Source organism: Microcaecilia unicolor, chromosome 4 (genome assembly GCF_901765095.1).
Source record: "Microcaecilia unicolor chromosome 4, aMicUni1.1, whole genome shotgun sequence".
Lineage (NCBI taxonomy): Eukaryota > Metazoa > Chordata > Amphibia > Gymnophiona > Siphonopidae > Microcaecilia > Microcaecilia unicolor.
The window spans coordinates 197,839,899-197,865,689 of NC_044034.1; the positions used below are offsets into that span (position 1 = coordinate 197,839,899).

General features: G+C 45.5%; 1 protein-coding gene across 4 annotated transcripts in view; it reads left to right on the forward strand.

The window, feature by feature from the left end:
* The window catches only part of UEVLD (UEV and lactate/malate dehyrogenase domains), a 215,733-nt gene extending 190,816 nt beyond the window's left edge, over positions 1-24,917 (forward strand). For all 4 annotated transcript variants that reach the window (XM_030201112.1, XM_030201115.1, XM_030201114.1 and 1 more), the window contains one exon: positions 24,346-24,917. In XM_030201112.1, the coding sequence (XP_030056972.1) occupies positions 24,346-24,504 (159 nt within the window). In that variant the 3' untranslated portion in view covers positions 24,505-24,917. The remainder of the gene's footprint in view (positions 1-24,345) is intronic.
* The last annotated feature ends 874 nt before the right edge of the window (positions 24,918-25,791 follow it).

A 25,791-nucleotide genomic window follows, 5' to 3' on the forward strand; every position in this document is an offset into this window, starting at 1 on the left:
GCATTAACGCTGCCACGTTATACAGACGGATGACTGGCAGATTAAGCCCTCCCTTCTCCTTGTTACGTGTCAACACATGGTGTCCTATTCTTGCCCGCTTTTGTCTCCATATAAAGGATCGAATAATTGATCTAAAAGACCTATCGTCTTGTCTCTTGATCCAAATAGGCATTGCCTGGAGTGGGTACAGCAACTTTGGCAACAGTACCATCTTAACCAAAGCTATTCTCCCATACAAGGATAGCGGAAGATCTCTCCATCTCCCGCAAAATTGCTTGATCTTATCTATATGGTCCAGTATGTTTTTCTTATACATCACCTTTGCATTAGTACTCAAATGTATACCTAGGTAGTGCATGGACTGTTTCACTGGTGGAATAGGGAAGTTCCCTAGCCCTGCGCTGTTCTGACCGCCCGAAAGGAGAAGTAATTCCAATTTATCGCAGTTTACTTTCAGGCCTGATATGCCCCCAAAGTCCTGTACTAAAAGAGAGTGCCTGGTCTAGGTGGATGGATGCGTCCTGTATGTAAAGTAGAATATCGTCCGCAAATAAATTGATTCGGATCTCCCTCCCCCCCCCCCCCCCATCCGGAAACCCTTAACCTTATCACTCTGTCTGCCAGGGGCTCTATTGCCAGTAGGAACAGGAGTGGGGACAACGGAAACCCCTGCCTCGTTCCTCTCCTCAAATCAAAGCTTTCTGTCAGAGAGTCATTTATCATTAGCCTAGCATTTGGTCTGGTGTATAGAGCCCTAACCCAATCAATGAATCTACCTCTTATCCCGTATTTTTCCATTACCCAAAATAAGTATTGCCACAATATACTGTCAAAGGCTTTTTCCATATCTAAGCCAGCTATGACTTCTCTCCCCCCAGTTCCTTTATATGTACGTATTGCCTTTAAAGCCCTGATAAGATTCATCGAGGCATACCGGCCGGGGACGAATCCCGCCTAATCTTCCTGAATGACCCCGGCCAGTGAGAGATTCATTCTTTTAGCTAAGATGGCTGCTAGGAGCTTTACATCCTAATTTAGTAAGGAAATGGATTATTTGCCCGGGGTCTTTTCCTGGTTTAGGTAGCAATATTATATGTGCTAGGTTTGGGTTGTTATGTCCTCTATCTTCCCCCTCCGTCATGCTATTAAACATACCCGCTAAGGGACTAGATACCTCCTCCATTAGTATTTTATGTTTAAATCATTTTTATTGGTAACATAAACAGCAACAATTCTTACAGGCAATTCTATAGGTTCTGATACCATCATTTTAACAACTTAACTCCCTATCCTCTCCCCGCCCCCCTACCCCTTCCCTACCCCACCTTGATATGAAACAGACATAATGAATATCGTCCTCTTCCTACTACATGTTCAATAACTGACTTCTAGATTCGGAGGACAGCGTTACCAGGAACGGGCTCCATCTATCCATAAAAAGGTCAAACTCCGGGCGCGGCTGCTCCTTTGTCTGTAACCTTTCCATCCTCATGAGATTTATCATTTGGGTTCGCCATGTCTGAATCGATGGTCCTGTGATCTCCAGCCAGTCTATTAGAATGGTTTTCTTTGCCATCATAGTAGCTCTCTTTACAAAGGCCACATAGCCCTTAGGCCCAGGCCTGCTAAGTTCTGGCTTACCAAACAGTAATAGGGGCGTACACCTCCATTTTGCCTTCCATAAGTTCTCAATTTGACTAAGTAGACTGGACCAGAAGCGAGTGACTCTCGGACAGTTCCAGAACATGTGTCCTAATGTCGCTCCATTCCCCTTGCATTTGGGGCAATTTTTGGGGCAATTTTTGGTGTTCCTCTGGGGATAAGCGAATTTCTTGTAAGCAGACCACGTCCGCTTTGTGTCTTTTTAAGGCAGCTAGTATCTTAGTTCTCTTTACTGGGGAGGTGACTCCGCCCACATTCCAAGTTAGGAACCGCGTAACTGCACCACTAGTCATGGAAGGTATTCAAAAGTTCGATTAAGCTGTCTCTTATGACTTGTGGGGTCTCTAGTGCCCAGCTCACCAGAGTGCCCCTACCCTTCTCGTCATTAAACGACTCTGAGTCTTGCTCCTCATCAGAGGTAATAACAGCCCTTTTCTGATTATGTAAACAGGATCTGTCAATTTCCCAGGCTTCTATTTCCTTGAACGCAACTCTCCAAACCCATTGCTGTAGAATTGTCTGCCTCAACCCTCCCCCCCCCTCCTCCCTCCCCTCCCCTCCTCCCTCCCAAACCCCCTTTTACCTCCCCTATTAACCCTCCACTCTCCATCCCGAACATCGGTTGGGGGAGTGTAGATCTAAAGATGGTGGCGTTCCCCCCCCCCCCCCCCACTTCCCCTACTGGTTCCACACCCCTGCACGCATTATTCCGACTAAATATATTAATGAAACTTAGCATTATATCTAAGCAATTGGTGGCATCAATTCAACAAAGTCTTATAATAACTTTCAATCCAAAGTTCAAACATTTTGTCAAACTTTACCAGATATGTGTGCTTTCTTTGCAGGCCGATCAATTCGGGCTTGAGTCCATAGTAGGGTCATATTTTAGGCCCTGTTGTGCCTCCTGTAGCGTTGTAAAGGTTTTCCATGACCCCTCTATTTGCACCTTTAGTAATGCCGGGTACAACAGCATGAAACGTTGTTTGTTGTCTGCTAGGCGCTTGCAGATGGGCCCAAAAGCTCTTCTTTTCTCTTGCACTGCCAGAGAATAATCTTGGAACACCTTTACAGGTGACCCCTCAAATAGCAGCGTGTCCCATTTTTGTCGGGCCCCTCACAAGATTTCCTCTTTGTGAATGAAGTTGTGTACTTTGATGATTACTGCTCGCGGTCTGTTGTTCGTATTGTTCCGTTTCCCTATTCGATGTGCCCTCTCCAAGCAAAATGGTCCTGCGCTGTCCGAGAGTGCGAACTCCGATTTTAACCAGCGCTCTAGTTGGAAGGAGAGGGAACGATCTGGGATCGATTCCGATATGCCAATTAGACGGAGATTCGACCTTCGGGATCTGTTTTCCAAGTCATCAATGTGGTGGGTTAGGGCACTGAGCTCGCTTTGCAAGTCTTTTATCACTAGTGTTCTGGCGGCCTCGGCGTCTTCAATGTCGGAAACTCGTATCTCCAGTTCCCCTGTTCTTCGAGTTGTCTCATCCAATCTCGCTTCCATCCCAGCGAGTTGGTCGGCTAGCTTGGCGAACTGGGGGGCTATAGCGGACTGCACCACTTCCGTGAGTTGTGAAAGCTGAGCGGCATTAAATATAGGAGCGGCCTCCTGCTTTGGGCTCACCGCCATCTTGCCTTCACCGTGTCCGCGCTGTTTTTCTGGCTCTTTCTTTACAGTCCTGCCCGGCATCACCCTGCTTTCACGAACAACAAAGGAGTCCATAGACAACGTGTCAGCACTGCACTCCGTATTCGTTTCAGCTATTTTCCGTTGGAATAGGCGTTGGGGGGGGGGGGGGGGTTAGCCCAAGAGAGAGCAGAAACACGTCTTCTTCTCTCTGTCCATCACGTGATCTCCATTAGTATTTTATAATATTCTGGTCCATAGCCATCCGGTCCTGGGGCCTTAGTTAACTTTAGTGCCTTTATACCTTGTCTTACTTCTTGTGCTGTTATAGGGGCGCTCAACCGTTGCACTTGATCATCTGTGAATGTTGTCATAGAGAGTTTTTCAAAGAAAACTTCTCTCTGCACTGGATCCACCTCCCTCTCAGCATAAAGAGACTTGTAGTAATGTATAAATTGACTCTGTATTTGGGCCTCCTGTTGGTATAAACGTCCTTCCCCATCTTTAATTGAGGTAACAACCTGTCTCTTTCTGTGGGGCCTCTGGTAGTAAATATCTCGCTGAGCCCGCATGTTAAGCAGATGATCAATGCGCGTCCTTATCCCTATCAGTTTTTCCTTGTGTTCTGCAGCTATGCTGCCTACGTGCTGTCTTCGAAGTTGCTGGTACTCAGTGGAGAGCATCAACAGTTCCGCCTCTGTTTTTTTCTTTTTCAAAGCGGTGTAAGCCAATATATGACCCCTCATCACTACCTTGGCTGCCTCCCAATATATATCTGGTGTCCCCTCCGGAGTATCATTAAACTTCTGATATTCTTCCCATTTCTCTTTCAAATAGGTTCTGAACTCATCATCCCTGTATAAGGATGGGGGGAATCTCCACACCCTCTCCCTTCCTCCCGCTGTGTATGCTGTCGATAATGATATAGCCGAATGGTCAGAAAGTGTATTATCAATTATATGCGCCGCCTTTGCTATCGGAAACAGGGACTGTGATACAAGGAAATAATCTAATCTTGAATATGTTTTGTGTGGGTTGGGAAAAAAAATGTAAATTCTACGTCCTGGGGGTGCAGTGTTCTCCAGATATTTATTTATTATTTATTGTATTATTATTATCCACTAGCCCTAGTTGGTGCATCAAAAAGTTTATCCCCTTTTGTTGCCATCCCTTACTTTTCGGTTTAGCTGGTTTACAGTCAATGGTGGGATCTGCAGTGATGTTGAAATCCCCTCCCAGGATCATCTGGTACTCTGGATAAGAGGTCGCCCGTGCTACTGTCTGAAAAAAATTTGTGATTATACTCATTAGGTCCATAAATATTACAAAGACTCAGCTTTTGACCCCATGATTATGATATATCTTCCCTCCTTATCCTTAACACCTTATGAATATTTAAGGGTAATTGTTTGTGTATAAGTATGGCCACTCCCTGCTTCCTACTAGTGAATGATGAATACACCACCTCCCCTACCCACCCCCTCTTCAGCTTTTCATGTTCAGAGGTAGACAAATGTGTTTCCTGGAGAAAGGCAATGTCTGCACCCTCCCTTCTTATCCAAGATAATATTTTGGTGCACTTAATTGGGGAGTGAATGCCATCCACATTCAGAGATAGCAGCTTTAAATTAACCATCTCTCATACAATTGCCTGTGTCCTCCATAAGACCTAATCTTGCATTCCAGTGGGCCTCCCAGCCAAGCCCTCCAGAAACCATTTAACTCCTTTACTGCCTCCCTTGTTAGTTGGCACTCCTTACGCTCTCTATGCAGACTAGCTCCCCCTTCCCCCCTGACCAAACCCTCCCCCTTTAGCCTCACAGTTCCTGCCTGCCCTCTTACCCTTCCCCTCCCCCTCTTCCCTATAAACCTTTGGAAACTCCCTTCTCATCAACCTTCCACTTCCCTCTGTCAAACAGCAAGAAACAGACATTGAATTCCCTCCTCGTTCTCTGCCCATATTCCCACCCCGTAACCATTTAACTTAGCCCCCACAACTTTCTGAACAAGCCAATCAAACTTATACATAACGCCCTCAGGGATTCCTGATGTCCCTTCAGTAACATGTCTCACGATCTTGGCATCTCCTGCTTTATTTGTTTTAAGCAGTCTGCTGCATCAGTGGGGTGCTGACTCTTTAGTGATGCCGTCATCTCCTCATTGTAGCGCCAACTGGTAGCACTCCACGTCCCCCTCTGTTTTGCTTGTCCTCTCCAAATCATCAAGTGCTTTGTCCGCTCTATACAGGATCTGCCCCATTAATCCAGCTGGTGACATGCTTGTGGTTCTTTTCCTCCATAGCACTACGCTCAGTCCCCCACTGGGCTTTTGTTACGTTCTTTCTAGGCCCTTCCAACTAAGCCTTGTTTAATTGAGATTTAACACAAATCATAAAAATACAAACTGTGTGTGTCTGACCTCTCGCTCCAATCCACTTTAATAATGTCTCAGTCACTGATTATGCTCTCATTGGATCTCCCGATTCAAGCCTTCCACGAAAGCCTTAGCCTCCGACGCCCCTGAAAATACCAAGTTCTTCCCTCCGTGCCACACTCTTAATTTTGCAGAATAAAGAAGAGAACCTGATGCCCTTGTTGTACAGCTGGGTGCAGGTTGGAGCCATTGCTCATCGTAGTTGCGCCACCGATGAAGAGTAATCATTAAATAGCAGAATTTTGCGCCCCTCGTACTGCAGCTGTGATTGTCCCGAGCGGCTCTGCTTCAGTAATTCTTCTTTCTCTCTCCAGCTGGTATAATGCGCGATCGCTGTTCTGGGTTTGTCTTCACCTTCTCGTCGGGCCCCTATTCGGTGCGCCCGGTAGCATTGCCAAGCGCCCGCACCCCCGCCATGGCCTAGTTGTGTTGGCAGCCAATCCCTAAAGAATTTATATAAGTCTGCGTCTTTTACCATCTCGAGCAATCCAACAACCCGTAGGTTATTGCGACGATTTCGATTTTCTTCTCCTCTACTTGTTCTTTGAGTGCTGCAGCTTCTTTTTGCAGGGCTGCGATCTAGGCTGCCGTGCTTTGCGTTGTTTCCTCCTGCACCAGCACTCGTTGTTCCACTTCGGTTAGTCTATTTGCTTGCGCGTCTAATTTTTCATTAATTTCTTCAACTGCAGAATGAATTTTATTTAAGCGGTCCTCCAGCGCCGCTGTTACTGTCGGTGAAATTTCTCTTGCCCAATCGCCTGCATTTTTCTCCGCCCCAATCGCCGGCTCTGGAGTCAGCGCCATCTTGCTCGCTTTCCACGCTGGTGCAGTTTTATTTTTTAGGCCTCCCTGGTTTCTTGTGGGCATACTGGCCAATCCCGCGCCTGATTTTTCCGCCGGCGCTTTCTTTCCACTCTCGATCTCTTCCCTCACACTTATTATCCTCCGGGGTGTGTAATCATCTGATTTTTAGCTGAATTTGCGAAGAAGTCTGGGGAGCTCTCTCTTCTTGCTGCTGCTCAGGAAGCAGTCATCACGTGACCCCTCGCTTGAATACCTTCTGCACTTGTCTGAGTCTGGTCTTAAGACCAACTTCGTAAGAGTTCATCTTAGTGCAGTTAGTGCTTATCATTACCATGTAGAAGGTAAGCCTATCTCTGGACAGCCTTTAGTTGTTCGCTTCATGAGAGGTTTGCTTTTGTCAAAGCCCCCTCTCAAACCTCCACCAGTGTCATGGGATCTCAATGTCGTTCTCACCCAGCTGATGAAACCTCCTTTTGAGCCACTGAATTCCTGCCATCTGAAGTACTTGACCTGGAAGGTCATTTTCTTGGTGGCTGTTACTTCAACTTGTAGAGTCAATGAGCTCCAAGCCTTGGTAGCCCATGCTCCATATACTAAATTTCATCATAACAGAGTAGTCCTCCACACTCACCCTAAGTTCTTGCCCAAGGTGATGTCTGAGTTCCATCTGAACCAGTCAATTGTCTTGCCAACATTCTTTCCCCGTCCTCATACCCGCCCTGCTGAACGTCAGTTGCACACATTGGACTGCAAGCGAGCATTGGCCTTCTATCTGGAGCGGACAAGCCCCTTCAGACAGTCCGCCCAAATGTTTGTTTCTTTTGATCTCAACAGAAGGGGAGTGGCTGTCGGGAAACGCACCATTTCAAATTGGCTAGCAGATTGCATTTTCTTCACTTACACCCAAGCTGGGCTGACTCTTGAGGGTCATGTCACGGCTCATAGTGTTAGAGCCATGGCAGCGTCAGTGGCCCACTTGAAGTCAGCCACTGTAGAAGAGATTTGCAAGGCTGCGACGTGGTAATTTGTCCACACATTCACATCTCATTACTGCCTTCAGCAGGATACCCGACGCGACAGTTGGTTTGGGCAGTCGATGCTGCAGAATCTGTTTGGGGTCTAGAATCCAACTCCACCCCCCTAGACCCATTTTTGTTCTGTTCCAGGCTGCACTCTCAGTTAGTTGTTATTTTTCAGGTCAATCTATGTTATGTCCTCGCCGTTGTGAGGCCCAATTGACCCTGTTTGTTGTTTTGCGTGACCCTGGGGGCTAGGGATACCCATATGTTAGAACTAGCAGCCTGCTTGTCCTCGGAGAAAGCGAAGTTACTTACCTGTAGCAGGTATTCTCCGAGGACAGCAGGCTGATTGTTCTCACCAACCCGCCCACCTCCCCTTTGGTGTTTGGAGTTGTGTCTTCCCTTGTCTTTGATTGTAATTTGACTGAGGCACGTTCGCGCTACTGGCGGGAAGACGGTCGCGCATGCGCGGTGCGCGCGAGGGCTCTAGCAAGCTTTGTTGCTAGGAAGATTTCCGATCCTGGGGCTGCCGTCGGACGTCACCCATATGTGAGAACAATCAGCCTGCTGTCCTCGGAGAATACCTGCTACAGGTAAGTAACTTCGCTTTCTCTGCACATAAGCGGGATTACGCAGCCACGGGAGTGGTTGACAACAATTAACCCTTGTAACTCTTTTTCTTTTAACTTTACTCGCACACAAGATTTTGAGATCACTGACCCTGATAACATGTACTATAGCACTGACATTTACCCAATACACCTTTAGGGTAGTTCTAAGCTCTCAACCAGTGATACTCCAATTTGATGTCTGAACTGTCACATGTGGTAATGTAGAATGGCAGCGGTATTATGCTAAGTACTCTGTCTATATGTGTGCTTCGGACACACCACAATCCATTTTTGTTTATAATCCTTGTGATACAGAAACCCTGTATCCTGAAGAAATTGCAGAGTCATGGAATCGGAGGTAGGGTATTATTATGGATTAAGAACTGGTTGAAAGATAGGAAGCAGAGAGTAGGATTGCGTGGCCAGTATTCTCAGTGGAGGAGGGTAGTTAGTGGAGTCCCGCAGGGGTCTGTGCTGGGTCCGTTGCTTTTTAATGTATTTATAAATGACCTAGAGATGGGAATAACTAGTGAGGTAATTAAATTCGCCGATGACACAAAATTATTCAGGGTCGTCAAGTCGCAGGAGGAATGTGAACGATTACAGGAGGACCTTGCGAGACTGGGAGAATGGGCGTGCAAGTGGCAGATGAAGTTCAATGTTGACAAGTGCAAAGTGATGCATGTGGGTAAGAGGAACCCGAATTATAGCTACGTCTTGCAAGGTTCCGCGTTAGGAGTTACGGATCAAGAAAGGGATCTGGGTGTCGTCGTCGATGATACGCTGAAACCTTCTGCTCAGTGTGCTGCTGCGGCTAGGAAAGCGAATAGAATGTTGGGTGTTATTAGGAAGGGTATGGAGTCCAGGTGTGCGGATGTTATAATGCCGTTGTATCGCTCCATGGTGCGACCGCACCTGGAGTATTGTGTTCAGTACTGGTCTCCGTATCTCAAAAAAGATATAGTAGAATTGGAAAAGGTACAGCGAAGGGCGACGAAAATGATAGTGGGGATGGGACGACTTTCCTATGAAGAGAGGCTGAGAAGGCTAGGGCTTTTCAGCTTGGAGAAGAGACGGCTGAGGGGAGATATGATAGAAGTGTATAAAATAATGAGTGGAATGGATCGGGTGGATGTGAAGCGACTGTTCACGCTATCCAAAAATACTAGGACTAGAGGGCATGAGTTGAAGCTACAGTGTGGTAAATTTAAAACGAATCGGAGAAAATTTTTCTTCACCCAACGTGTAATTAGACTCTGGAATTCGTTGCCGGAGAACGTGGTACGGGCGGTTAGCTTGACGGAGTTTAAAAAGGGGTTAGATAGATTCCTAAAGGACAAGTCCATAGACCGCTATTAAATGGACTTGGAAAAATTCCGCATTTTTAGGTATAACTTGTCTGGAATGTTTTTACGTTTGGGGAGCGTGCCAGGTGCCCTTGACCTGGATTGGCCACTGTCGGTGACAGGATGCTGGGCTAGATGGACCTTTGGTCTTTCCCAGTATGGCACTACTTATGTACTTATGTACTTATCCAACCCTGCCTTCATACTAGTAAAGCCAATATGCCTTAGTCCAATTAGTTATTCCTATCACCATAGCAAACTAGCGTGCCAACTCTCTACCCCTCTCCAGAAAGAAGCGGAAAGTTCAAGGTTCTTTTGATGACAAAATCTATATTGACTCTATTGGAGTTCCTGGGGGGGGGGGGGGGCAGATGAGTTTAAAGCCTGCAATAAGATGGCTGCTGGATTTGAGTCCTCAATCTGTTGACTGGATTAATTATACCATGTATGCACACATGCAACCTATCCAACTAGATGGTATCCTATATATTAACATGCACCTTTCTCTTTTTTTTTTTCCATGTATTTTTATTCATTTCAATAGACAACAACAACCATATCTTTCACATAGCATTAAGAGAATCTGTTACATAACAAAAAGAAGCTACGTATACAAGAGTCTTCGCTTCAATGACAGCCCATCCCTCTCAACCCTCCCTACCTCTCCCCCCTCCCAATCCCCATTTATCCCTCCCAAATTTCCAACCCCCCCCCCCCCCCCCCCACTTAATCTGTCTGTGCGGTATATCTGATATATTACGAGAGGATGTCCACTGTTCGTACTGTTCCCATGTTTTATAGTGGATGGTCAACTGTCCCGTGTGTAAGGCGGTGAGTTTAGATAACAAGCAAATATTATCCAATTTGCTTAGGATTGCTTGCAGGTCAGGAAGAGATGGTTGTTTCCATGCTGCTGCTAAGACCAATTTACTCGCTACAAACAGCTATGCAGCGAATCGATGCACTGACTTCCGCACTCCTGGAGGTCTAGTATGCAAGAGACCATATTCCATTTTCAATGGATAGCTCGTCGCTGTGACCTCAAAAAGAAATTTCAGAACATCTGACCAATATCGTTGTGCATATCTACAAACCCACCAAATATGAACAATATCACCCAGGAATCCACATTGGCGCCAACATAAATCAGATCCCTTTTGAAACATTTTAACTAGGCGCTGTGGCATATAGTACCAGCTGTATAACATTTTATGTCCATTCTCTGTCAAAGCACTAGATACTGAAACCTGAAGTAGTGACTTAAATGTCAATCTCCACTGAGGGAGTGTGTATATCATCCCTATAGCCTTTTCCCATTTAGATAGATAATATTCAACAGGGTTCCCATAATGCAACAGGGCTTTATATATCCGTGAAATACCCCCCTCCCTCCCCCTCCCATCATACCCTTTTCTATCCCTGTCTCTGATAGGCGAAGGTCTCCCTGTGCCCTACGTGTAATGAAATCCTTAACTTGATAATATTGAAAGGCCTGCAAGGGAGACAACCCGTGTTCCTGACAGTTCCTCAAAAGTTACCGCTTTATTCTCTTCCCACATCTGTCCCAGTTTACAAAGCCCCATGCCCTCCCATGCGCGATAGGCCGCATCTTTGGGCCCCGGTCCAAACTCGGGAGCAAAACGAAGATACATATGCTTAAAGTATCTACGTCCAGGAAAAAAAATTTCTCGGAGCTTGCACCAGATACCCAGGGGCCACGGAATCAAGGGAGGGCTTCTCCGTATAATCTCTCCCAATGTCTGTTTAGGTAACCAGGGTATTGCCTGAAGTGGGAAAGGGCCCATCCAACCCTGCTCTAATCTTGTCCATAGTTTCTCCGTGTCCTGAAGCCATGTTGCTAAGATTCTAAGATGTGCTGCATAGTAGTATGACAAGAAGGAGGGAACCTCCATACCTCCCCGCTCCCTCCCTAGGCTGGTACATCACCTCTCTGCGAACCCGTGGAGGTCCCTTTTTCCAAATAAAGGAGAAACTTTTACTCTGCAGGCCCCGTATGAAATTGTTCGGCAGGGATATAGGCAGGGCCATGAATAAATATAGGATCTTTGGAAGAATAACAATTTTTACCGCATTAATCCTCCCTATCCAGGATAAAGTCAGTCCCTCCCATCTGTTTAGATCCTTAAAAAGCCTCCATATAGTTTCAGGGAAATTGACCTGAAAGAGCTCTTCAACATGTCGGGGAATGTTAACCCCCAGGTGTCTAATATATCAGGGAGCCCAACAAAACAGGAGGATAGTCTGGAGAAGCAGCCTTTGCTGGTTAGGAATGTTTACATCTAAGGCTTCTGATTTATCAAAGTTGATCTTAAAACCTGATACCGTCCCATAGGCCTGCAAAACCTCCTGTATCACTGGAAACAAGACCAAAGGCGCTTTTATCATAAGCAATATATCATCTGCAAAGAGGAGAATCCGAGTCTCCTGTCCCCCTAGCTGCGGACCCTGAATCTCCGGGTGTTTTCGAATTTTAACTGCGAGGGGTTCCATTATTATGGCATCAATAGAAATCAAACAAAATAAAACATGGAAAAGAAAATAAGATGATACCTTTTTTATTGGACATAACTTAATACATATCTTGATTAGCTTTCGAAGATTGCCCTTCTTCGTCAGATCGAAAAAAAGCAAATGTGGTAGCAGATAGTGTATATGAGTGAGACATCATTCATATATACTATTATACACTAGGAAAAAATGCCCGTTTCTGAGCGCAATGAAACGGGCGCTAGCAAGGGGCTCCCTCCGTCCCTCCGAGCTACTTGCCTTGTTGGGGGCTGTGTGTGGGGAGGGTTTTTTTTTTTTTTGCTGCGCCTCCGTGGCCGTGCCTGTGGCGTTTCCGTTTCGGCCCTCGAGTGTCATAGCTCCGCCCTCGACGTCATGACGTTTTGACGCGAGGGCGGTGCAGACACTCCAGGGCACACCGGATATCTCGGGCGCCTCAACTTCCGTGGAGGCTTCAGAACGTTGGGGTTGCCTTTTATATAGAGAGATATTATGGCAAAAAGCAAAAGGGGATAGTGCACAGCCTTGCCGCATCCCTCTATATAGTCGGAAGGGCTGAGATAAAGTATCATTGACCCGCACCGAAGCTGATGGCATCTTATAAGTCAATCGGAGCCAATGCACAAATTGGCCCGAAATACCCATCTTTTCTAGTACTGTGAAGAGGAAGGGCCAGATGACATGATTGAAGGCCTTTTCCGTGTCCAAAGATAAGATACACAGCGGGGTCTTAGCCTCCTGTACATGATATACCATATGCAGAGCTCGACGGATGTTGTCGAACGTCTGCTGCCCATGGACAAAACCCGCCTGATCTTCATGTACCAGGGATCGGAGATACCTCTGCAGCTGGCCGGCCAGTATTTTTGTGACGATTTTATAATCTACCCCTAAAAGAGAATGGGCCTATAAGAGCTACACTGCTGGGGGTCTTTGCCCTGTTTATGAATAACCGTTTTCAGGCTCATTTTCAAAGCACTTAGCCTCCCAAAGTTCCATAGAAACCTATGGAACTTAGCCTCCCAAAGTGCTTTGAAAATATGCCTCAATGTTAGCCAGATTCCAGGTAGGTGGGAGCTCTGAATCCGCTTTGAGGGAATTAAAAACCCTCAGCAGCAGTTGGGCCAATTGCTTACTGAAAATTCTGTAAAACCTATTGGTGAATCCGTCTGCCCCTGGGCTTTACCCACTGGTGGCTTCTTAATAGTTTGAATTACCTCCTCCAGTTCAAAAGGGTGCAAGAGAAATTTGTTGGCACTCCCAGGTAGGTGCTCTCTAGATGTTCCCCCATTGCCTCTACTGAAGGCTCAAACTCCGGGGTATATAGTGTCTCATAATATTCTCTAAATGCTAACTTTATGTATTCTGAATCCGAGTGAACCTCCCCTCCGCTATCTCGCAGACCTGTTATCATATTTCGGTTGATCTTTTGCTTCAGCTTATTACCAAATTCAAAGTGGGACTGGCGGGCTTGCTGAAGCTTTTCAGCCAGATCCGAAAGTTCAAGATCACACAACTGAGTGTGAATCCTTCAGACCTGGTCTAGTAAGGCTGCGGGTGGCCGAGATCCTTCTGTATGGAGCTGGGCCTCAGCCCACAACAACTCTCCATGCAACTTGGTTTCTGCTGTGGACCGCGTTTTCCTAATACGGCAATTAAATGGCCTCGCATGACTGCTTTAAACCCCTCCCACAAAACAGTAGGTGTGACCTCCCCGTTATCGTTAAATTGAACATACTCTTTAATATGCTGTTCTAGGGTAGTCACATTAGCTGGGTCCTGCAAAAGCGCATCATCTAGCCGCCAGGTTCGTATCTCCCTACGAGGTCTTGGAGGAACCAGCTGAAGGAGAACAAGAGTGGAAATAATGGCTTTTGCAATATCCCTACTGATTGTAAACTATTAAAATGGGAGTGAAAACAGTGACCCTCGGTGATGGAATCAAGTTAGATAGCACCTTCACTGTTGGTTGTTTCAACAAGTAAAAACATGTACAGAGCAATATCTGGTTAGTTCCCACTTGGCCAACAATGGACGCATCCCCCCCAGCCAAAAATCAGCCCTGGAAAATGAGCGGTGAACAGAAAAATGAGTATAGCTCCGTGTTAGGGGGTTCCTCTGTCGCCACAAATCTATTAATTGCCATTGCACAATAAATTCCTGCAATCTGCGTCTATCCCTCTGAGCATAGCGTATGTTATGTGAGGAGTTATCTAGTTGTGGCTGTAATGTGAGGTTGAAATCCCCCCACAAAAGCAAAGAGCCCTCTATATTCTTCGAGAGGAGCCGATCTAAGTCATTTATGAATTCCCCCTGATTTGCATTTGGCCCGTAGACATTCACAACAGTATAGACCCGTCCCGCTAAAGAAAAGACCACTAAAATGTATCTCCCACCCTTGTCCCGCACAACTTTCAAAATATAAGTACATAAGTAATGCCATACTGGGAAAAGACCAAAGGCCCATCAAGCCCAGTATCCTGTCCCCGACAGCGGCCAATCCAGGTCAAGGGCACCTGGCAGCTTCCCAAACGTACAAACATGTTATTCCTGAAATTGTGGATTTTTCCAAGTCCATTTAGTAGCGGTCTATGGCCTTGTCCTTTAGGAAACCGTCCAAGCCCTTTTTAATCTCTGCCAAGCTAACCGCCTTCATCACATTCTCCGGCAACGAATTCCAGAGTTTAATTACGCGTTGGGTGAAGAAAAGGTTTCTCCTATTTGTTTTAAATGTACTACACTGTAGTTTCATCGCATGCCCCCTAGTCCTACTATTTTTGGAAAGCGTGAACAGACGCTTCACATCCACCTGTTCCACTCCACTCATTATTTTATATACCTCTCTCATGTCTCCCCTCAGCCGTCTCTTCTCCAAGCTGAAAAGCCCTAGCCATGGCTTTGACCCATTAAACGCTGTCATTACACCCCTACTTTTGCATTAGAGGTGAAATATATAGTGGGGAAGTTTCTCTGGTGACACAAATATTCATGTTTAGGCATAAGATGGGTCTCCTGCACTAGAGCCACATCCACCCGCAGTTGTCTCTTCCTGGGAATATCCAACCCTCTCACATTCAAAAGCAATAGTGTAATATCAGACATGAAGGGTTATTCATGCCGTATTATCGCACCTGTCCCCAAGGCTCGCCCCTTTTTCCTATTTCTCTGAGAGCGACTTGGGCACATCCCCACCTCTCACATTCCTCCCATGGCCCCAGCCACTGTTTTCCGCACCCCCTTTGCTCTCTCCCTCTCACTCCCGCATGAACCCCACCCCCTCCCTCTCCCCCCAAATGTATCTTAGACTCCCCACTTCCTTAGAGGAAGTGCCAGCCAAATGCCTGCCCTAGTGACAACCCACAGGTATCTATTAACAATTAGATAATACCCAATTTTTTTTCTGCTTTCTCATTGATATAAGTAACATATCATACATTTGCTGAACTATAATATACACAACAATTGAGCACTATAATATACACAACTGCTGTGCCCCTCCCCTACACACAAACAAACCGTCTATTGAGGAGAACAAAGGTCTCCTGCTTGTTTCCAGGCCTGCAATTAGGCCACACAACTAACTTTGGAAGTCTCAAAATGAAGCCCGCATCCCATCTCAGCACTGTCAGGTAATTCGCGCTGCGGACTGTTGTCGCTGCAACCTCTTGGGACCCTTGCCCACTCGCTGCCACTTGGGCGGGGGCACCTGAGCAGGGCTGCGTGGTCCAGTAGTTGAAGACCTAGTGTGTCGCTGATGAGCCCTCCTCTAGGAGGACCACTCTGGCCTCAGCTATCGATTTAACCAGCTGCAGTTTTCCATCTTTATAGAAAGCAAGGGCAAAAGGATGACGCCACCTATAGCGAATGCCCAGATCTTGCAAGCGTCTGGTGACTGTCTTCAGTTCTGCTCTACGTTTCAGCGTAGCCGCTGCTAAATCCTGGTAAATCTCCACTCCATAAGAATCCCATTGGAAATTGCTGCTCTGGCGGGCTGCTTTTACTACTTGCTCTTTTAATTTGTAATCTTGGAAGCATGCCACTAGACAGGTTAGCACGCAGTGAGCCCAGTGCTCTATGGGCTCTCTCCAGTTGGACCGATTGTGGTTCCACCACAGTCCCATGTGCAGGCAGCAGTTCACTTATGATTTTTTTGGACCGTCTCCTCGCAATTCTGTTAGGCTGGGGTGTTGGGGAGGCCCCTAAAGCGTAAATTACGCCTGCGGCTACGGCTTTCCAGGTCCTCCCAACTTTTCGAGGACCTGCTGCTGGCTTGCCTGCAGCTCCCTCATCTGTTGGTCTAATGTGCCCAGCGCCTCAGAGTGGACCTCCAGCTGCGTGTCCGTCTGTTGCAGGCGGGACCCTATCTCCCGCAGCTCACCCCACAGGTCCGCTCCCAGCGCCGCCAAATCTCCTTGCAACGCCTTTAAATCTGTTCTCATTTCTTGGAGCCATTCTCTCCAATCAGCGGACACTTATTTATTTATTTATTGCATTTGTATCCCACATTTTCCCACCTATTTGCGGGCTCAGTGTGGCTTACAATACATTGTGAAAGATGGAAATACAATTTGTTAAAGTACGATTATGAGTTACATTGTGAAGAGTTATGGGAAGACAAAGTCAAAGTCAAAACATCATTTGGGGAATAGAACAATGGAATGTAACAATGGGGAAATGATAGGGCGATAAACAATAGCAAGAGAACATTGGGTATACAATTTTATCTGTGGGTAGAGTTTTAAGTGTGGTGAAAATACGGGGGGAGAGAATTCAGAAGAAAGTGTATTGATGCATTTCTATTAGTGTGTATGGACTTCATGTGTTTTAATCCTTGCAATAACTTTTCTCAAAGAGATGAGTTTTCAATAGTTTGCGGAAGTCGGTTAGTTCGTAGATTGTTCTCAGGTTGCGTGGTAATGTATTCCAGAATTGTGTGCTCATATAAGAGAAGGTTGAAGCATGCAGTACTTTGTATTTTATGCCTTTGCACTTAGGGAAGTGGAGATTGAGGAAAGTTCGGGATGATCTTTTAGCGTTTCTGGGTGGCAGGCCTATTAAATCAGACATGTATGCAGGGGCTTCACCGTGAATGATTTTGTGAACTAAGGTGCATACTTTAAAGGTGATACGTTCCTTGAGTGGGAGCCAGTGTAGTTTCTCACGTAAGGGTTTAGCACTTTCGTATTTTGGTTTTCCGAAGATGTCTGGCTGCTGTATTCTGGGCTGTTTGAAGTTTCCTCAGTATTTGCTCTTTGCAGCCCGCGTATAGTGAGTTGCAGTAGTCCAGATGACTGAGTACGAGTGATTGCACTAGGCTGCGGAAGACAGATCTTGGAAAGAATGGTCTTATTCTTTTCAATTTCCATATGACGTAGACCATCTTTTTGCTTGTGTTGTTCGCGTGAGTCTCAAGTGTTAGGTGGCGGTCAATAGCGACTCCGAGGATTTTTAAAGTTTCTGAGATTGGCAGATTTAGTTTAGGTGTGTTAATAGCGGTAAATTTATTCGTGTTGTATTGGGAGGTAAGTATGAGGCATTGAGTTTTTTCTGCGTTCAGTTTCAATCGGAATGCATCTGCCCAGGTGTTCATGATGTGTAGACTTTGGTTGATTTCGTTGGAGATTTCATTAATGTCTTGTTTGAAAGGAATATATATCGTTACATCATCGGCATATATGTAAGGTTAAGGTTTGATAGAAGTTTTGCCAAGGGGATCATCATTAGGTTGAAAATAGTTGGCAAGAAGGAGGATCCCTGCGGCACTCCACACTCAGGTGTCCATGCAGCAGACGTAGTTGAATTTGATGTGACCATGAGCGTACGGTTAAGAACCCCTTGAACCAGTTTAGGACATTGCCTCCGATGCCAAAATATTCAAGTATGTGTAATAGGATTCCGTGGTCAACCATATCAAAAGCACTTGATATGTCAAATTGTAAGAGGAGTATATTGGTGCCGGTTGCAATCATTTGTTTAAGTTTGGTCATTAGGGTAATTAATACTGTTTCTGTGCTGTGATTTGACCGGAATCCTGATTGGGCATCATGCAGTATTGAGAACTTGTTGAGATAGTTTGTGAGTTGTTTGGTTACCATCCCTTCGGTTATTTTGGTTATTAGTGGTATAGATGCTACTGGTCTGTAGTTAGTTATTTCACTTGCGTTTTTCTTTGTGTCTTTGGATATAGGGGTGAGTAAAATTTTTCCTTGTTCCTTTGGGAAAAGTCCGTTTTGTAGCATGAAGTTCACGTGGTTCGTTAGGTCTGTTATGAATTGTTGAGGAGCTGATTTCATGAGGTTGTTTGGGCAGATATCTAGTTTGCATTGGGATTTGGCAAATCTTTTGAGCGTTTTAGAGATGAGGTCCTCTGACAGTAATTCGAATTCGGTCCAGATCCTGTCTGCTGGATATATTCCGTCTTCTGGGTCTAGACAGTTTAGGAGTGTGGCGTATTCAACAGGGCTGGTGGGTATTTTAAGTCGTAATTGTATAATTTTCTCCTTGAAGTATTTCGCGAGGTCATCAACCCCTGGTGTATCTTTGCTGTTATTTGTAACTGGTGTGGTGTCTAGCAATTTATTTACAAGGTAGAAGAGTTTGTGTGTGTCTTTGTAGTTTGATCCAATCATTGTTTTGTAGTGTAGTCTTTTAGTCTGTTTTATGGTATATTTGTATTTCCTCCAAAGTAATTTCCAGGCATTCAGTATGTGTTCATCTTTCTTTTTGTTCCATGCGCGTTCTAGTCTTCTGACTTGTGTTTTGAGTTCTTTCAGCTCTTTGGTGAACCATGGATTTGATTTTTTCCTATGTGATGTTCTGGTTTGGATAGGGGCAATTGTGTCTAATGTTGTCTTACATATATCATCCCATTCCGGTGTCTCCCGAACCTATCACCTGGGACTGGGGATCGGCTGCAGGCAAGGGTCCCGCTTGCTCCTGTGCTTCGGCCTCCATTTTGTTCTTCGTGCACGACGTGCTCCCTCTTGGAAAAGCAAAGCAGGAGAAATCCACCGCTTCAGGCCTGGCAGTCATCAATCAGGCAAATTCCTCGGCGCTGGCGCTACTCACTGCGCTCCAGTATGGGGGTAAAGTTTGCTTTTATCGGGCCCCTTTGCCAAATTTCCCCATGGGCTATCAGGAGCTTCACTCTCAGGCGGCCATTTCGTCCAATGACGTCACTTCTTCCCAACATGCACCTTTCTCTCATTGTTCCCCATGTTGTAGATTGTTTTATTTTGTACCCTGTAAATATTTTTCATTCTTCTTTAGAATCACTCAGTTATTGAGCATAATATTAGCCTGCCTCTTCCTTATTTCAGCTTTAATACTGGCTTTTATTCTGTTCTTTATGGATTTGTTAAAGGTTTTGAGTATACCTTTTTCTAAGACTTAAATTCAACATACTGTTGTTTAAATTTTGACTTCTTTACATGTTTTTTGGTATTCCATTATTTGCTGTTTAGAATATTGTTTCTTTCCTACAGAGTTAGAAGTAGATTACCGCTGTATGAACAGAGCCTACTATGGTTCTGATTTCCTTAGACCTTAACACTGATTACGATGGTACCATAGGCATGATAAAGTTACTCCAGGGTGATAGCAATAATGACAAATTGTGCAATTTCCTTGCTTGACTGTTTTCAAATTTGTTCAAAGACGCTAGTGTGCCTCCCACCTCACAGTCAAAGTTTAAAACTTGTTTGATAAGGACAGGTACTACCAAACCCCAGTCTCTTCCTTTGGAGTTATATAATTATAACTATAGAAAATGTTGCTACCATTTTGCTCTATGATGGAAACCCTAACGGTTGCTTCAGCCTATTTTTAATTACACCATTGGCAATCTTAAACACAAAGATTCCCCTTACTAGTGCCTCTCCTATTTACTATCCGCTTCTTAGTGCTCATGATTGGGTGGCCATGACGGGTAAAGTAAGGCCTGGGAATCCCAACCTGCTTAGGGATTCTGGATACCTGCAACCCAAGACAGCCTGCAATCAGAGTACTAATCATATGTTTGTTGAGCTCATGACAATAAAGAGTTAGCTCAAGACTTTGAGGTGAGAGCAAACACCTAGGTGCAGGACTAGGTCGTTAGCAAGGAGCACTAGCCTTAACCATATTTGGTGAAGGTCATGTTTGCACAGACCTTCAAATGGGAATATGAATAATATTATTATTTGGTCCCAGGCCTGACTTTGGTTCAGGATCCAAAATGAGAGAAAAACTTACAGGCCTGTGACTCTGACTTGAACTCCAGTGTTGCTCAAAGGCTCATGAGCTATTGAGACACTGCAGAGCAAGCAGACATCTGCAAGAATAAGGAAGGGCGGAGGTCTAACTTGCAGAGTTGCATGAATGTAGCAATATGGTGTTAACAGATGTTCAGAAATACAGAACTAGATAATTCCACAGGAAGATGACCAGGTGCCACAGAAAGTGTTTTAAGATATGGTCAAAAACGTAGAACTGAGTGGTCTTGCAAGAAGATGACCTAGTCTTCCAGTAAGAGCTGATCTATTGTTAGCTTTTCCAGTAAAATACTAATCAACTCATTACCATAACTAATCAGTGTTAACCATTATATTAGCATAGATCCAATAAGGTGTCCTTACTTGTATCCTGAATGGGCATATAAAATGAGTGTCTTCCTACTTCAAGCCAGAGAGACAGCCACAGAGCTGCTCTCTCATGAGAAACCAATTAATTGTATCCATGAATTGGCATGTAACCCAATTGCTTTCTCATAACTAACTTTGAGTCTTTTATGTCCACTAATTGGCATTGGCATTAGAGACTCAGACCCAGAAAACACCTATGTGTAGCTGTGGTATTATTTTCCCATAATTGACTGTACATGTTGTTTGTATATTCTTTGGAGTCTCAGATATAGAGGTAATTTTATGTAGCAATATTCTGTACCCCCAGTGAGATATCACTGATCTATTAATTGTACCAATACTTGATGAGGTATCTAATAAAGAACAAACTGATGCAGCCTTGGGTGGTTTATTTCTTCCTAAGTATTAGTGGGTGGTCCACTATATTGGGAGGGGTAAATACGCCCTAAATATATCTACAGCAGCCACGGTTCTCATCTTCAGTTAGCCTCAAATGCAGAACAGCCCTCCCTAGATTGAGTAGATCTGTCTTACCAATGCGGTGCTCCATTTTCTTCCCACCTTTGCGACAGCAGTATTAAGCCCCCCTCCGCCCAAGGGAGTTAAACCCAGTATCTGAACACTCCCACTCTCCTAACCCCTTGTGTAACTAACTAATCTTATTCACACAAAAGAAAAATCGCAAAAAGTGTTACAATAAAGGATAGTTCTAATGTCTGCCTGTATTTGTTTAGAAGAATCCAGCAACTTACCATCACAGATACATTGTTGGCACAATTTCGTGCTCTCACGATATTAGTTGGCACAATTTCCTGCTCCTTTCACAATATTATCTACTATAAACTTCCTCTTCGCCTCATGGTTCTAGAATAATTGGTGACCTCTACTTATTCTTCACAATAATGTAGACATTGCACTGATAGACCTCTGAGTAGCAGAAGTTGCTGCTCAGTTAAAGTCTTATTCACAGATATTTTAACCACTAAGAGGGGCATTTTTGAAAGAAACGTCCAAGTTGCAATTTGGACGTCCTTGCAAAACTGCGAAATCCCGTATTTTTGGAAAAAAAAAAAAATGGACGTCCATCTTTCATTTCGAAAATACCGTCAGAGACGTCCAAATGCTTAAATTTGGACGTCCCTGACGTTTGGCGATTTTCAAAACCAAAGACGTCCATGTCAAAAACGTCCAAATGCAGGCCATTTGGGTGTGGGAGGAGCCAGCATTTGTAGTGCACTAGTCCCCCTGACATGCCAGGACAGCAATTGGGCACCCTAGGGGACACTGCAGTTGACTTCACAAAATGCTCCCAGGAACATAGTTCCCTTACTGTCAGCCTTATTTTCAAAAGTGATGGGTGCCCATATTTCAACCCAAATCGGGAGATGGACGCCCATCTTGCAAAGGCGCCCAAATCGGTATAATCGAAAGCCGATTTTGGGCGTCTTCAACTGCACTCCGTCGCGGGAACGAACAAAGTTGACGGGGGCGTGTTGGAGGCGTGGTGAAGGCGGGACTGGGGCGTGTTTATCGGCCGTGGAGAGATGGGCGCCTTCGGCCGATAATCGAAAAAAAAGGGCGGCAGAAGCGAGAATTTGGGTCGCTTTTGCTGGACCCTTTTTTTTTCACGACCCACGTCCCAAAAAAGTGCCCCAACTGGCCAGATGACCACTGGAGAGAATTGGGGATGACCTCCCCAGACTCCCCCAGTGGTCACTAACCCCCTCCCACCACAAAAAAGAACTTTAAAAACTTTTTTTGACAGCCTGTATGCGAGCCTCAAATGTCATACCCAGCTCCCTGACTGCAGTATGCAGGTCCCTTGGAGCAGTTGTTAGTGGGTGCAGTGGACGTCAGGCAGGCGGACCCAGGCCCATCCCCCCCTACCTGTTCTACTTGTGCTGGTTAATGTTGAGCCCTCCAAACCCCCCCAAAACCCACTGTACCCACATGTAGGTGTCCCCCTGCACCCCTTAGGGCTATGGTAATGGTATAGACTTGTGGGCAGTGGGTTTTGGGGGGGGGGTTTGGGGGGCTCAGCGCACAAGGGAAGGGTGCTATGCACCTGGAAGCTTTTGAAATTTTTTTTTTAATTTATAAAAGTGCCCCATAGGGTGCCCAGTTGGTGTCCTGGCATGTGAGGGGAATCAGTGCACTACGAATCCTGACCCCTCCCACGACCCAATGCCTTGAATTTGTTCGTTTTTGAGCTGGGCGCCTTCGGTTTCCATTATCGCTGAAAACCGATAGCGCCCAGCTCAAAAATGCCCAAATCCTAGGCATTTGCCCCGCACAACCCGTATTATCGAATAAAAGATGGGCGCCCATCTTTTTTCGAAAATACAGGTTGTCCCGCCCCTTCGCATAGCCGCCCACAGAGATGGGCACCCACTTTCGATTATGCCCCTCCTTGTGTGCTGAGCCCCCCCCCCCCCAAAACCCACTACCCACAACTATGCACCACTTCCATAGCCCTTATGGGTGAAGGGGGGCACCTATATATGGGTACAGTGGGTTTGTTGTGGGTTTTGGAGAGCTCGCTGTTTCCTCCAGAAATGTAACAGGTAGGGGGAGTATGGGCCTGGGTCCGCCTGTTTGAAGTGCACTGCAGTACCCACTAAAACTGCTCCTGGGACCTGCATGTGCTGTCATGACATCTGAGGCTGGCACAACATATTTTTAAAGATGTTTTTTGAAGGTGGCAGGGGGTTAGTGACCACTGGGGGAGTAATGGGAGGTCATCCCCGATTCTCTCCGGTGGTCATCTGGTCATTTTGGGCACCTTTTTGTGCCTTATTCATAATAAAAACATGTCGGGGTGAAAACGTCCAAGTGTTAGTCAGGGACGTTCTTGTTTTTTTTGCTTATGGTTCAAAGACGTCCAAGTGTTAGGCATGCCCAAGTCCTGCCTTCGCTGCGCCTCTGACACGCCCCCTTGAAATTTGGACGTTCTTGTGACGGACTGTAGTTGGAGACGTCCAAAATCAGGTTTCGATTATACCGATTTGGACATTTCTGGGAGAAGGATGTCCATCTTCCGTTTTATGTCGAAAGATGGACGTCCTCGTTTGAAAATGAGCCCATAGGTATCACTATTTCACAATGTCTAAGACACTTGTTCTCTCACAGGGGGCCTTTTACAATGAGGGTTTACTGACCGCTAAATCGGGACTACTGCCGGCCCAACACGGCGCGCAGTATTTCTGGAGAAAAAAGAAAACCCCTGAGAATGGCTTGCGAGGCGGTAATCACGCATCACCACGCGCTGCCCGATTATCACCGAGTTGCCGCAGGAGCCCTTATCACCACCTTAATGGGTTGCGGTAAGAGCTCCCCACCACATGGCCACAAAGTAAGAGTTTCTTACCTTATGGCCATGTTTGTCTGGGGGACTTTTACCCACTGCGGTAAAAAGGCCCTGACGCGTTTGAAAAATGGCCACCACCACTAGCGCAGGGCCCTTTTTCCTGCAGCTTGGTAAAAGGACCCCACAATGCAGATAGTTTTTTTGATACTCTTAGCTCAAGTCAGCAAGAGAAAAATAATTAATGCTCACACTTTTGTTATCTTGCGAACTTAAACCATAAACAGATTTGGTGGTCTAAAAGTCCAAACACTTATCTGTTGTTTATTTGGCAAACTGAACACACAATCATTGGGTGTAATTTTCTTGTTTTGCGTTCTGTACTGTAGGGAACCAGTGGTGATGTGTTTCTAAGCATGCCCTGCATACTTGGGAGCAGTGGAGTGATTGAAATAATCAGAACAGCACCAGGACAAGAGGCAGATGCTGAAAAACTTCAGAACAGTGCAACAACAATCCATGGCCTACAGCAACAGCTGAAACTTTAAACATATTTTGCCATGCTGCTATACTTATTGAAGCCTACTTGGGAACAGTCTTTTCCTACAGAAAATGGGAGGAGCCCTTTTGGAAGCCAAAGAGAATGGCAGAGAGATTTCTTTTTTGGAATGAGCAGTCTTATGCTTTTTTTTTTCCCCTCTGGTATTGTCCAATTAAGACACTAGTAGATTTGCACACATGTAAATTGTATACTTGTCTATTACAGATTGCACAGTATTTGAATTTAGATGCCAAAAGCTGTCACTGTATTTATGCATACAGATGACTGGGAGTTTTCACAAATGTTTCATGTGAGTTGCAATAAGTATTTATGTTTCAGTCATTTTTATTGACGATCAGCATATGAAACAAAAGCATAACATTTCTATTATAACCATTGGAGTATTCCACCGTGCTTATACACATACAGTGGGGGAAATAAGTATTTGATCCCTTGCTGATTTTGTAAGTTTGCCCACTGACAAAGACATGAGCAGCCCATAATTGAAGGGTAGGTTATTGGTAACAGTGAGAGATAGCACATCACAAATTAAATCCGGAAAATCACATTGTGGAAAGTATATGAATTTATTTGCATTCTGCAGAGGGAAATAAGTATTTGATCCCTCTGGCAAACAAGACCTAATACTTGGTGGCAAAACCCTTGTTGGCAAGCACAGCGGTCAGACGTCTTCTGTAGTTGATGATGAGGTTTGCACACATGTCAGGAGGAATTTTGGTCCACTCCTCTTTGCAGATCATCTCTAAATCATTAAGAGTTCTGGGCTGTCGCTTGGCAACTCGCAGCTTCAGCTCCCTCCATAAGTTTTCAATGGGATTAAGGTCTGGTGACTGGCTAGGCCACTCCATGACCCTAATGTGCTTCTTCCTGAGCCACTCCTTTGTTGCCTTGGCTGTATGTTTTGGGTCATTGTCGTGCTGGAAGACCCAGCCACGGCCCATTTTTAAGGCCCTGGCGGAGGGAAGGAGGTTGTCACTCAGAATTGTACGGTACATGGCCCCATCCATTCTCCCATTGATGCGGTGAAGTAGTCCTGTGCCCTTAGCAGAGAAACACCCCCAAAACATAACATTTCCACCTCCATGCTTGACAGTGGGGACGGTGTTCTTTGGGTCATAGGCAGCATTTCTCTTCCTCCAAACACGGCGAGTTGAGTTCATGCCAAAGAGCTCAATTTTTGTCTCATCTGACCACAGCACCTTCTCCCAATCACTCTCGGCATCATCCTGGTGTTCACTGGCAAACTTCAGACGGGCCGTCACATGTGCCTTCC